Source organism: Leucoraja erinacea, chromosome 5 (assembly GCF_028641065.1).
Source record: "Leucoraja erinacea ecotype New England chromosome 5, Leri_hhj_1, whole genome shotgun sequence".
Taxonomy (NCBI): Eukaryota; Metazoa; Chordata; class Chondrichthyes; order Rajiformes; family Rajidae; genus Leucoraja; species Leucoraja erinaceus.
In genome coordinates, this window is record NC_073381.1 from 95,348,247 (window position 1) to 95,361,924 (window position 13,678).

General features: G+C 43.7%; 1 protein-coding gene across 1 annotated transcript in view; it reads left to right on the forward strand.

Annotated features, from left to right (window-relative positions):
• LOC129697689 (dynein axonemal heavy chain 8-like) overlaps positions 1–13,678 on the forward strand; it is a 474,747-nt gene that overhangs the window by 204,486 nt on the left and 256,583 nt on the right. Inside the window, exons 37-38 of the mRNA XM_055636398.1 lie at positions 7,658–7,857; positions 8,015–8,168. Of these exons, the coding sequence (XP_055492373.1) occupies positions 7,658–7,857; positions 8,015–8,168 (354 nt within the window). The remainder of the gene's footprint in view (positions 1–7,657; positions 7,858–8,014; positions 8,169–13,678) is intronic.

The following is a 13,678-nucleotide window of genomic DNA, read 5'->3' on the forward strand; positions in this document are numbered from 1 at the left end:
GGCACCCCACTAGTCACCTGCCTCCAACCCGACAAACAACCATCCACCATTACCCTCTGGCTTCTCCCATTCAGCCACATTTTGCTACTCCTGCATTTATATCCAACAGTTGAACCTTCATAACCAACCTTCCATGAGGAACCTTGTCAAAGGCCTTACTAAAGTCCATATAGACAACATCCACTGCTTTACCCTCGTGAATTTCCCTAGTAACCTCTTCAAAAAATTCAAGAAGATTAGTCAAACATGACCTTCCAGGCACAAATCCATGCTGACTGTTCCTAATCAGACCCTGTTTATCCAGATGCTTACATTTATTATCTCTAAGTATCTTTTCCATTAATTTGCCCACCACTGAAGTCAAACTAACAGGCCTATAATTGCTAGGTTTACTCTTAGAACCCTTTTTAAACAATGGAACAACATGCGCAGTACGCCAATCCTCGGGGACTATTCCCATTTCTAATGACATTTGAAATATTTCTGTCATAGCCCTGGCTATTTCTACACTAACTTCCCTCAATGTCCTAGGGAATATCCTGTCAGGACCTGGAGACTTATCCACTTTTATGTTTTTCAAAAGTGTCAGTACTTCTTTTACTTTGAAACTCATAGTATCCATAGCTACTCTACTAGTTTCCATTACCTCACATAATTCAATATCCTTCTCCTTGGTGAATACCGACGAAAATAAATTGTTCAATATCTTCCCCATCTCTTTTGGCTCTGCAGATAGCTGTCCACTCTGTCACTCCAATGGACCAATTTTATCCCTCGTTATCCTTTTGCTATTTATATAGCTGTAGAAACCCTTTGGATTTACTTTCACCTTACTTGCCAAAGCAACCTCATGTCTTCTTTTAGCTTTTCTAATTTCTTTCTTAAGATTCTTTTTACATTCCTTATACTCCTCAATTTCTTCATGCTGCCTATAATTATTGTAGATGTCCCTCTTTTTCCGAACAAGATGTCCAATTTCCCTTGAAAACCAGGGCTCTTTCCACTTTTTACTGTTTCCTTTCAACCTAACAGGAACATAAAGATTCTGTACTCTTAAAATTTCCCGTTTAAATGTGCTCCATTTCTCTTCTACATCCTTCCCATAAAACAAAATGTCCCAGTTCACACCTTTTAAATCCTCTTGTGCCCGAGTGCTTCCCTTTTCTGCTTCCTGCCTCCCATTCTGTCTACTAGCTTTCTCTATTTGAGTCCCTCGCCCCAACCATTCTAGTTTAAAGTCTCCCCAGTAGCCTTTGCAAATTTCCCCGCCAGGATATTGGTCCCCCTCAAGTTCAAGTGCAACCCATCCTTTCTGTACAGGTCCCACCTTCCCCAAAAGAAGTCCCAATGATCCAGAAACTTGAATCCCTGCCCTCTGCACCAGTCTTTCATACATGGTCTTGATGAGACCACACCTGGAGTATTGCGTACAGTTTTGGTCTCCTAATCTGAGGAAAGACATTCTTGGCATAGAGGGAGTACAGAGAAGGTTCACCAGACTGATTCCTGGGATGGCAGGACTTTCATATGAAGAAAGACTGGATAGACTCGGTTTGTACACGCTAGAATTTAGAAGATTGAGGGGGGATCTTATAGAAATTCTTAAGGGGTTGGACAGGCTAGATACAGGAAGATTGTTCCCGATGTCGGGGAAGTCCAGAACTAGGGGTCACAGTTTAAGGATAAGGGGGAAGTCTTTTAGGACCGAGATGAGAAAATCATTTTTTTACACAGAGAGTGGTGAATCTCTGGAATTCTCTGCCACAGAAGGTAGTTGAGGCCAGTTCATTGGCTATATTTAAGAGGGAGTTAGATGTGGCCCTTGTGGCTAAAGGGATCAGGGGGTATGGAGAGAAGGCAGGGATGGGATACTGAGTTGGATGATCAGCCATGATCATATTGAATGGGGGTGCAGGCTCGAAGGGACGAATGGCCTACTCCTGCAATATTTTCTATGTTTCTATGTTAGTTAAAGGATTGAGGTGCAAGAGAAGACCACTTGGCCGCTCAAGCTTGCTTTGTCATTTAATAGGTTCAATAGTTAATAGGCTTCTTCTTGTCGAGTCCACACACAAGATTAGAAGTTGTTCAGCCAGAGCTGAACGCACTTGTCGGCATCTGCATACAATGGTGTCTGTCTTGCGCTTCATGTCGCTTCTTGTGCGTGGTGGTGGAAAGATTGTTGAAAACAGGGCTGCGACGTGAACGCTCTTTCCTTGACCCCGGTTCAGGGCTGATCTGAATGTAACTACAACCCCACATGCCCATTAATCTACTATAACCTTTCCAGTATCTGTCTACCTCTGCCTTATAGATATTCAGATTCTGCGTCTGCTGCCCTTTGAAGCAGAGAGTTTCAAAGATCAACAGGAAAAAAAATCTTACTCTTTAATTGTAACCTACTACTTTTAATGGTATTATTTTCCCACCAGAGGAAACATCTTCTCTGTAGCTTCAGGGTCCTTTACTTTTCCGTTAATTCATACATAGAGTTGGCTTTAGCTCTTGGGCATAAAGGAATTAAGAGATATGGGGACAAAGCAGGAACAGGGTACTGATTTTAGATGATCAGCCATGATCATATTGAATGGCGGTGCTGGTTCGAAGGGCCAAATGGCCTACATGTACCTCTTTTTCAATATTTCTATGTTTCTATGATACAGCACGGAAACAAGCCCTTCGATCCACCTAGTCCATGTCAACCATCAAGCATTCACTTTTACACTCATTCTACGCTATTCTCGCATATTATTTTCTCATTTAAGTCAAATCAAGTCATTTATTGGCATATGCACAAGTACAGTGAGATACAGGTAGTTTAGTGTAGTTTATTCTCATGTGTACTGTGAAAAGTTGTTGAGTGTTATCCAGTCAGCAGAAAGACAATACGTGATTACAATCGAGCCATTTTAGTGATGATAAGGGGATGGTGTTTAGTGCAAGGTAAAGCCAGCAAAGCCCGATCAAGGATAGTCAAGGGCCACCAATGAGGTAGATAGTAGTTCAGCACTGCTCTCTAGTTGTGGTAGGATGGTTCAGTTGCCTGATAACAGCTGGGAAGAAACTGTCCCTGAATCTGGAAGTGTGCGTTTTCACACTTCTGTACCTTTGCCTGATTGGAGAGGGGAGAATGAATATTAAGAAGGTACAATGAATAATCTTGCTGCAGTGGCATCACAGGCACATAGAATCAAACAACACCCAAGTTATACTTCAATTATACATAAATTACTCATTTCTGAAAGAAAGACTGTAAAAAAACAAGATATTAGTGAAAAAAACAATTAGAAAACATACAACCACATACCTTCCTGTCTCCCTTCCTCTACCTCTCAGAGAGTTTCTACTGCAAGAACACAAAGGAATGAAAAATCTCTAAAAATCCAGAGCTATATAATTACATAGAAACATAGAAAATAGGTGCAGGAGTAGGCCATTTGGCCCTTCGAGCCAGCACCGCCATTCATTGTGATCATGGCTGATCATCCACAATCAGTAACCTGTGCCTGCCTTCTCACCATATCCCTTGACTCCGTTAACTCCAAGAGCTCTATCTAACTCTCTTTTAAATCCATCCAGTGAATTGGCCTCTTCTGCCTTCTGTGGCAGATAATTCCACAAATTCACAACTCTCTGGGTGGAAATGTTTTTTCTCATCTCAGTTTTAAATGGCTTACCCTTTATTCTTAGACTGTGGCCCCTGGTTCTGGACTCCCTCAACATTGGGAACATTTATCCTGCATCTAGCTTGTCCAGTCCTTTTATAATTTTATATATTTCTATAAGATATCCTCTCATCCTTCTAAATTCCAGTGAATACAAGCCTGGTCTTTCCAATCTTTCCTCATATGACAGTCCCGCCATCCCGGGGATTAACCTCGTGAACCGACGCTGCACTGCCTCAATAGCAAGGATGTCCTTCCTCAAATTAGGAGACCGAAACATAGAAACATAGAAATTAGGTGCAGGAGTAGGCCATTCGGCCCTTCGAGCCTGCACCGCCATTCAAGATGATCATGGCTGATCATCCAACTCAGTATCCCGTACCTGCCTTCTCTCCATACCCCCTGATCCCCTTAGCCACAAGGGCCACATCTAACTCCCTCTTAAATATAGCCAATGAACTGGCCTCAACTACCCTCTGTGGCAGAGAGTTCCAGAGATTCACCACTCTCTGTGTGAAAAAAGTTCTTCTCATCTCGGTTTTAAAGGATTTCCCCCTTATACTTAAGCTATGACCCCTTGTCCTGGACTTCCCTAACATCGGGAACAATCTTCCTGCATCTAGCCTGTCCAACCCCTTAAGAATTTTGTAAGTTTCTATAAGATCCCCTCTCAATCTCCTAAATTCTAGAGAGTATAAACCAAGTCTATCCAGTCTTTCTTCATAAGACAGTCCTGACATCCCAGGAATCAGTCTGGTGAACCGTCTCTGCACTCCCTCTATGGCAATAATGTCCTTCCTCGGATTAGGAGACCAAAACTGTACACAATACTCCAGGTGTGGTCTCACCAAGACCCTGTACAACTGCAGTAGAACCTCCCTGCTCCTATACTCAAATCCTTTTGCAATGAAAGCTAACATACCATTCGCTTTCTTTGCGCACAATACTCCAGTTGTGGTCTCACCAAGGCCCTGAACAACCTCTTTACTCCTATACTCAAATCCTCTTGTTATGAAGGCAAACATGCAAATACCTTTCTTCACTGCCTGCTGTACCTGCATGCTTACTGCATAATTGCCCAACATGTTAGGCTTTGCTAATGAGTGACAAACTGAGCCAAGATATAAAATAGATGACCTAAGACAGAAATACCAGTTCTGTTACTACTGGAGAAAGTGAAGCTGTAGAATTTGATATTGACTCCTAAGTCTGAAAATGCGCAGATGGAAAATGAGGTAGTTCTCCTCGAGTTAAAGTCGGTCCTCATTAAAATACTGTAGGAAACTGTGTGACAGATTAGCCAGATGAAGAGTGTAACTTGCTCCTACTTGTACAATTGTTATCATGGGGATTGGGGCTGTAGGGATGAGCATGTTAGGGAAAATAAGACTTCATGTCTACAAAGCCCTCGATGGGCTTGCCCCCACCTACATTAAAAGTCTTCTCACCCACCACTCCACCTCCAGGTCCCTCAGATCGGCCAACTTGGGGTTGCTGAACATCCCGCGGTCTAGACATAAACTCAGGGGCGACCGCACCTTTGCGGTTGCAGCTCCTTGACTGTGGACCAGCATCCCTCTTCCCATCAGAACTGCCCCCTCCATCGACTCCTTTAAGTCAAGACTAAAAACCCATCTGTACTCCCAAGCCTTTCTTGACGTCCTCTGAGCGAGGGCTATATGTATGTAGTTTGTTTGTTATACTGTTCTTATACAAATGTAAAGCACTTTGGCCAACAAGAGTTGTTTTTTACATTTGCTATATAAATAAATGTGATTTGACTTGACTTGACCTGCAGAGATGAGAGAAATGCTTTGAGGCCAGGCAAAGGCTCAGTAGGCTTCTTCTTCTTGCGCCTGAGGCAACAGAAGTTACGTAACGCCCTCCAGGCACTGTAACTAGTTCAATGTGCTGTTGTCGAGGGCTGTGTGGTCTACTCCTCCACCAGGAGGGTGGAGGACAGCGCAGTTGAAAATGACGTGCTGCGCTGTTTGCTGGTCTGCTCCACACACGCAGGCTGCTGATGAACGCAGCCCCCTGTAGGCCGAAAGGATACTTATGTTGTATGGAAATATGAGAAATTAAGAAATGTGGTAGACAAATTGCTTATGGCAACATCTTACACACAGCAGTCATAATTATCAGGTCATAGAGTCATACAGCGTGGATGACGTCTTTTAAATGCTGTCATCGTACCAGCCTCAACTAAGGAAATACACAAAATGCTGGAGTAACTCAGTGGGTCATGCAGCATTGTTGAAGAACATAGAGACATGAAGTTTTGGATCAAGACCCTTTTTCACACTGCCTCATTTACCTCCTCTGGCAGCTCGTTCCATATACCCACTACCCTCTGTGAAACAATTTCCCCCTCAGGTTCCCATTAAATCTTTCTCCTCTCACTTTCCCTTAAACCGGTCTTGTTCTTGATTCACCTACTTTGGGTAAAATAATCTGAATTCTCCCTAGCTATTACTCTCATGACCTTAAATACCTCCATTAGAGCACCCCTCAGCCTCCTGCGGTCTAAGGAATAAAGTCCTAGCCTGCCCAACTTTTCACTATAGCTCAGGCCCTCAAGTCCTGGCAATATCCTCGTAAACATTCTCTGCACTCTTCCACCTTAATCACATCCCACATATCTGGATGACCAAAACTCAACACAATACCATGAGTGTGGCCTGTTGTGCAACTTTGTACAACATCTTGTATAACATTTCAACTTCTCTACTCAATGCCCTGACTGATGAAGGCCAATGTAGTGAAACCCTTCCTGTGGCACCATTTTCAGGGAACTTTATACGTACACTCCGAGATCCCTCTGCTCTACCACACTCTCCAGAGCCCTACCATTCACTGTGAAGTCCTGCCCTGGTTTGACTTTGCAAAATGCCACACCTTGTACTTATCTGCAATTAAACTCTATCTACGATTCCTCCACCCACTTGCCCAGCTGATCAAAATCCTACTATCATTTTTGATAATCATGTTTGCGGTCTACAATCTGCAAACTTACTTGCTCATTCATGCCTTGTTCATTCTCATCCAAATTGTTGATATAAACCACAAACAGCAATGGGCCCAGTACCAATCCTTGAGTATTTGTCTTGGAAATGTTGATAAGAACCAAGTATTGATCAGATGGTGAGGAAACACTAACGCCCAGCTTGGGTACTGTCCGATTCGCCTCTACCCCATTAAAGACATTGGACTGCTAAAGGTGATTCGCAATTTTATATTAGAGCTAAGTAAAGTCACTAAAATCTGCCTCTTGTATGCTGCTGAAATTTATGCCGTCTAAGGAACTGATACGCTGCAATGCTGAGAACTATATCCTGCACTCCGTATCTTTCCCTTTGATCTATCTATTGTACGAGTTTGACGATTGTATTTAGGTATGGTATTATCTGATTTATTTAAGAATAAGGGGTAAGCCATTTGGAACAGAGACGAGGAGGCACTTTTTCACACAGAGTTGTGAGTCTGTGGAATTCTCTGCCTCAAGAGGGCGGTGGAGGCTGGTTCTCTGGATACTTTCAGGAGAGGGCTAGATAGGGCTCTTAAAAATAGTGGAGTCGGGGGATATGGGGAGAAGGCAGGAACGGGGTGCTGATAGTGAATGATCAGCCATGATCACAGTAAGTGGCGGTGCTGGCTCGAGGGGCGGAATGGCCTACTCCTGCACCTATTGTCTATTGTCCAGCTTTCCCAAAGATAAATGCTCTTTACAACTTCTTCCAAGCTTATATTACAGAGACTATAAGGATCAATGAGGTGTATTATATTGTTTACAGGGTACTATGTTTACATATTGTGTTGTGCTGCTGCAAGTAAGAATGTCATTGTTCTATCTGGGACATGTAACAATAAAACACTCAAGACTCCTGATTCCTCAGCTGATCAAGAAATTACTGTTATGATTTGATTTTCTATTTAGTAAGTCTAATTACTGAAAGTAATAGTGGCTGATATAACTTTGTATTGTCTTTCAGGATATTTGCGTGTGCTCTGTGAAAGAGAAAGATATTGAGGCCAAGTTGACTCAGGTGATGCAGACCTGGACCAATCAGAACCTGAGCTTTGCTCCATTTAAAAGTCGTGGAGAACTTCTGCTCAGAGGAATCGAAACGGCAGAAATTATAACAATGATGGAGGACAGCTTAATGATCTTGAACTCTTTACTCAGCAATAGGTACAAGCAACAAACTGTGATATCAGTAATTTACTTTTATGTAGCATTCTGATGTGTTAATGTGTTAAATTAATCAGACAAGTTTTGCCTGAACCTCTTCATTGAAAACGAGGCCTCTCAAAAACCTGTGTTTAAATATAATTATTTTCTCCTACAGGTATAATGCGTACTATAAGAAAGATATTCAGACTTGGGTGCACAATCTGACGGCGTGCACAACTATAATAGAACAGTGGCTTTTAGTTCAAAATTTGTGGGTTTATTTGGAGGCTGTCTTTGTTGGGGGAGATATTGCCAAACAACTGCCACAGGTAATTTGCATTATTAACCCAGATGTTTTGAATATTATTGTTGCCAAGTTTCATTACTGAACAGTTTTCTAATTGTAGCGCAAATTAATTTGAAAGGAACAAAATAAGATAGTAAATAGGAGGAGGCTATTCTGTCCATTAAACCTACACCACCATTCAATGTCATCATGGGTCCCCTAACCATAAGCCTAAAGGGCCTGTCCCACTTGGCCGTCATTTGCGCGCGATTTACGCGATCTGGTAGCGTGTGGGTAGCGTGTGGGTAGCGCAGGACGGGCGCATGGAGTGGAGAAGTGTGGAGTTGCGCGTGGTCTAGCGCAGCGCACCAGGATTTTGTGCTGCATGAAATCTTCGCACGCCACCAGCCTGTCACATAAATGACGGCCAAGTGGGACAGGGTGACGTTTCGGGTCAAATGGGTGACGTTTCGGGTCGAGACCCTTCTTCAGACTGAAACATCACCCATTCCTTCTCTCCAGAGATGCTGCCAGTCCCGCTGAGTAACTCCTGCTTTCTGTGTCTATCTTCAATTTAAACCAGCATCTGCAGTTCCTTCCCACGGATTAATTTGGTCTGCAGCTTCCTACTTTTCATTCACCTCTTTTTATGACTAGGGGCATTACATCTGCAGTTTTTCCAAATGCTAGCACCGCTCAAGAAACTGGGACATTTTAGAAAATCACCATAAATATCATAAACTGGGTAAATATCATAAACTGGGTATTCAAATGACGTCACTCGCTCCAGACGGCTATGCGGACGCATGATGATGCGCGCAACAGTTGCGTGACAGTCACCAGCCTGTCTTGTAAATGACGGCCAAGTGGGTCAGACCCTTAACCCATCTCTTCTTGTGTGCACATTTCCCACAGTCCTTAATTCGGTGGTCTTTCAAATAATTATCTACTTCTTCTTTAATAACCCCAGTCAACACCTCCACATCTAATTTGTTAGGCTAGTATGCAAAACAAGTTTTCTTGATGTTGCCCTTATTTGAAAGTACTTTTTAGTTTTAGTTTAGGTTAGAGATACAGCGTGGAAACGGGCCCTTCGGCCCCCCGAGTCCGCACTGACCAGAGATCCCCACACACTAATACTATCATACATACACTAGGGACAATTTTCACTTATACCAAGCCAACAAACCTGTACGTCTTTTGGAGTGTGTGAGCAAAACCGAAGATCTCGGAGAAAACCCATGCGATCACAGGGAGAACGTACAAACTCCGTACAGACAGCACCCGTAGTCAGGATTGAACCTGATGTTTCCAGTAACTCTATCGCTGCGCCACCGTGGCCCCCTTTTGGTGTATCTTTGGTGGACCATACTTGTTGAAAGAGCTTTGTAATGCTTTTGGTGAAGTCAACAGTGCTCAGTTGAGATCTCTTTTGAAATGTTTTTCTTCTTCTTTCGTGTGGCGTGCACAGCCTAAAGTTGTTGGACAACTTGTTCCATTTGATCTTCCATTTGTACACGTCGAGTTGATTGCATTAGTCGAAACAGGGCGGACCACGTGAAGGTTGCAATCTTCCACCCCTTTTGAAATGTTGAGTAAGAGAGAGTACCCAGCAAGACAAGAGGCATTTGGAACATTAGGAGGAAGAGAGAAATGGGCATTGGGCAAGTTGCCATTTGCGCATTTGGACTGAAGAGGCCATGTCCCCAATCAGAGGCATGACTCAGGGGGTTTTCTTCATTTACTGAGCCATATCAGATGGGGCACAGCATATGCAAATGGAGTGCATTTCAGTGAGTAAACATTTGTGAGCTGTGACTGTAATGTCATGGGGCTTAAAACCTGTATGAGAAAGGACAATCAAACATCATCATTTAGTTTAGTTTAGTTCAGAGATACAGCATGGAAACAGGCCCTTTGATCCACCAACCAGCAATCCCCATACATTAACACCATCCTACACACACTCTATTTACAATTTACACTGATACCAAGCTAATTAACCTACAAACCTGTACGTCTTTGGAGTGTGGGAGGAAACCGAAGATCTCGGAGAAAACCCACGCAGGTCACGGGGAGAACGTACAAACTCTGTACAGACAGCGCCCTTGTTCAGGATCGAACCCGGGTCATGGGCACTGCAAGCACTGTAAGGCAGCAACTCCACCGCAGTGCCTTCGTGCCGCCCTATTTAACTTTAATAATGTTTAATATGGGAAAATATATTTTCTGCGAGTTAATAAGGTACCAACACAGTGATTAATTAATCCTCAAACCAAGTTGTAAACAAGATATCCAATGCAAACTTGGCCCTTCTATATGCCGCACTCCTACAAAATTGTAGAAGATGCCATCTTTGATGTTTCACAGCATGCAGTCCACCCTTTATCAAGAATTTCATCACCTTTTCTTTCTACCTTTTAACCCATAGTTTGAATGAAGCAGGTTGGCAAACGACTCTGCTAGGCCTGCATAGAGTATACGATCCCAGAGACTATATCCATTCCTCCATGACTCCACCTCCATCACCACACTTTTCAGAATAGAAATAGATTCTGCTGCCTTCGGGTCTGTATGGAGTTTGTACCTTCTCCCTATGACCACGTGGGTTTGTCCGGGAGCTCTGGTTTCCCCCACACATTTCAAAGTTGTCAGGTATGTAATTATTTGGGTTCTGTAAATTAGAATAGAACTAGAGCACGCGTGATCATGGTCAGCAAGGAATCGGTAGGTAGAAGGGCCTGTTTCCAACTAAAACCAAACTACTTTTAACAGGTCTCCGCACAGCTTCCGATATTCCCCAGAGAAAACAATCCAACGTTTTGCAACCTTTCCTTATAGCTAGTAATCTCTAATACTGACAGCATTCTGGTAAACGTCTTCTGCACCCTCTCCAAAGCCGCAGCATCCACCCTGCAATGGGGTGACCAGAATGGTGCCCACACCATTGAATCCGTACATATAGGGTGCAAAGTGCAACACCACACACCCAACTGTAACATGTAACATTCAAATTGTGCATGTTCTATTGTCCACTGCTCCCAATTTGTAACTTCCAGGCCCAGCATCTGCTTTACAGGTTAGTTATTTCATTCCTCCCTCATGGCTTCATAGTCCTCTTAATTCAACTAACACCGACACCTCTGATTTACCCTTCTCCCTCTCCAATTGTAGATTAAACGTGACCATATTATGGTCACTACCTCCTAATGGCTCCTTTACCTCAAGTTCCTTTATCAAATCCGGTTAATTTTATAACACTAAATCCAGAATTGCCTTCTCCCTGGTAAGCTCCAATACAATCTGCTCTAAGAATCCATCACGGAGGCACTCCACAAAGTCCCTTTCTTGGGGTCCAGTACCAACCTGATTTGCCCAGTCTACCTGCATGTTGAAATCTCCCATAACATGTTAACTCCTGATTCAACTTGCACCCTATGTCCAGGCTACTGTTTGGGGGCCTGTAGATTAATCCCATTAGGGTCTTTTTACCCTTACAATTCCTTAGTTCTATCCATACTGACTCCACATCTCCTGTTTCAATGTCACCCCTTGCAAGGGACTGAATTTCATTCCACACCAACAGGGCAACCCCACCTCCTCTGCCCACCTGTCTGTCTTTTCAATAGGAGGTATACCCTTGAATATTCAGTTCCCAGCCCTGGCCCTCTTACAGCCATGTCTCAGTAATTCCCACAACATCATACTTGCCAGTTTCTAACTCAGCCTCAAGCTCGTCCACTTTATTTCTTATACTTCGCGCATTCATATACAGCACTATAACACCTCTCCTCTCACACTATTCCTTCCCACTAATTTGGGAGTCTTTTGTAACTTTTCCTATACTCACTTCCCCTTTAACTCCATTTTGTACAGGTCACCCCTACCCCAGAAGAGATCCCAGTGGTCTATAAATCTAAATCCTTGCTCCCTGCTCCAGCCCCTCAGCCACACATTCAGATCCCTTATCTCCCAGTTCCTGTCCTCACTAGCACGAGGTACTGGAAGCAATCCAGAGATAACCACCCTAGAAGTCCGGCATTTCAGTCTACTTCTCAACTCTCTGAACTCTATTGGAGAACCTCCTTCCTCTTCTTCCCGATGTCGTTTGTGCCCACGTGCACAACTACTACTGGCTGTTCACCTTCCCTCTCGAGGATGATCCGAATTCGGCTCATGACATCCTGAACCCTGGCACCTGGGAGGCAACAGACCATCCTCGCATCTCGTCTGCTGCCACAGAATCTCCTATCCGCTCCTCGGACAATGCAGTCACCCACCACTAGGGCTCAGCCCGATGTCGGTCTCGCCGGTCGAGTCCCATCTCTAGGATTGGAGCCACCGACGTGTCCACTGCTCGGACTGGAACATTGTCTCCCCAGACAGCTCCCAAGAGGGCGTACTTGTTTTCATTAGGCACAGCCAACTGGGTCTCCTGCACTCTATGTTTACCACCCTTTCTCTCCGTCACACACCTTCATTCTTCCCGTATCCTCGGTGTGACTACCTCACTGTAGGTCCTGTCCAGGAAACTCTTGTTTTCCCGGATGGCCCTGAGGTCACCCAGCTGCATCTCCAGTGCCCCAACACAGTCCTTCAGGAGCTGAACCTGGACACACTTGCCACAGTTGTAGCAGCCAGAGGCACCATCCGTGTCCCTTGTCTCCCTCATCCTGCAAGCCTCACACTGTCTCATCTTATCCATCATGTGTTCTCCGTGTCTTCTCCTAACCAACCTTTGAAACCACATCATCACAATGAATATGAGTGCCACCGGTTGGTAGTCATTGAGGCATGTCACCTTGCTCTTCTTCGATATTATGGATGTTCTTTCAGAGCAGGTGGAAACCTCCGTTTGTAGTAGTGAGAAGTTGAAGATGTCCACAAAAACTCCAGCCAGTTGATCTGTGCATGTTTTAACAATGCAGCCAGATACACCAGCAGACCAGATGTTTTCCTAGGGTTCACCCTTGTAAAGGATCTTCTGATATCGGCCTCAGAGACCAAGATCCAATGTTGTCAGGGGCACATTACTTACATTAAAACATTTCTCTTAAAATATCAGATCAATAATTTTTGAAACACATTATGACAACACATAATTCCTCTCGATCATTCATGAATATTCCAATATAACATGTTTATAAGCGAATCTTAGTACCACGTAAGTGGAGCTTTTCCTTTACAACTCTACTATTCATAACCTTTTTTTCCCCACACAGAGCAAAATGAGTGCAGTTCAATGTATCTATGTTTAACACCAAGCTTTTCATGGTTAGCGGAATGTCTACCACTACGTTTGTATGAGACGCAGGAGTGATGGGCTGGCATATTCAGTTGTTGAAGTTACATTGACATTCAACTTTGGGAGGTCACGGTGGCGCAGCGATAGCACAGTGACAGAGGGATCTAGGAATAACTGTGCACAGTTCCCTGAAAGTAGAATCTCATATAGATAGGGTGGTAAAGAAAGCTTTTGGTGTGCTGGCCTTTATAAATCAGAGCATTGAGTATAGAAGTTGGGATGTAATGTTAAAATTGTACAAGGCCTTG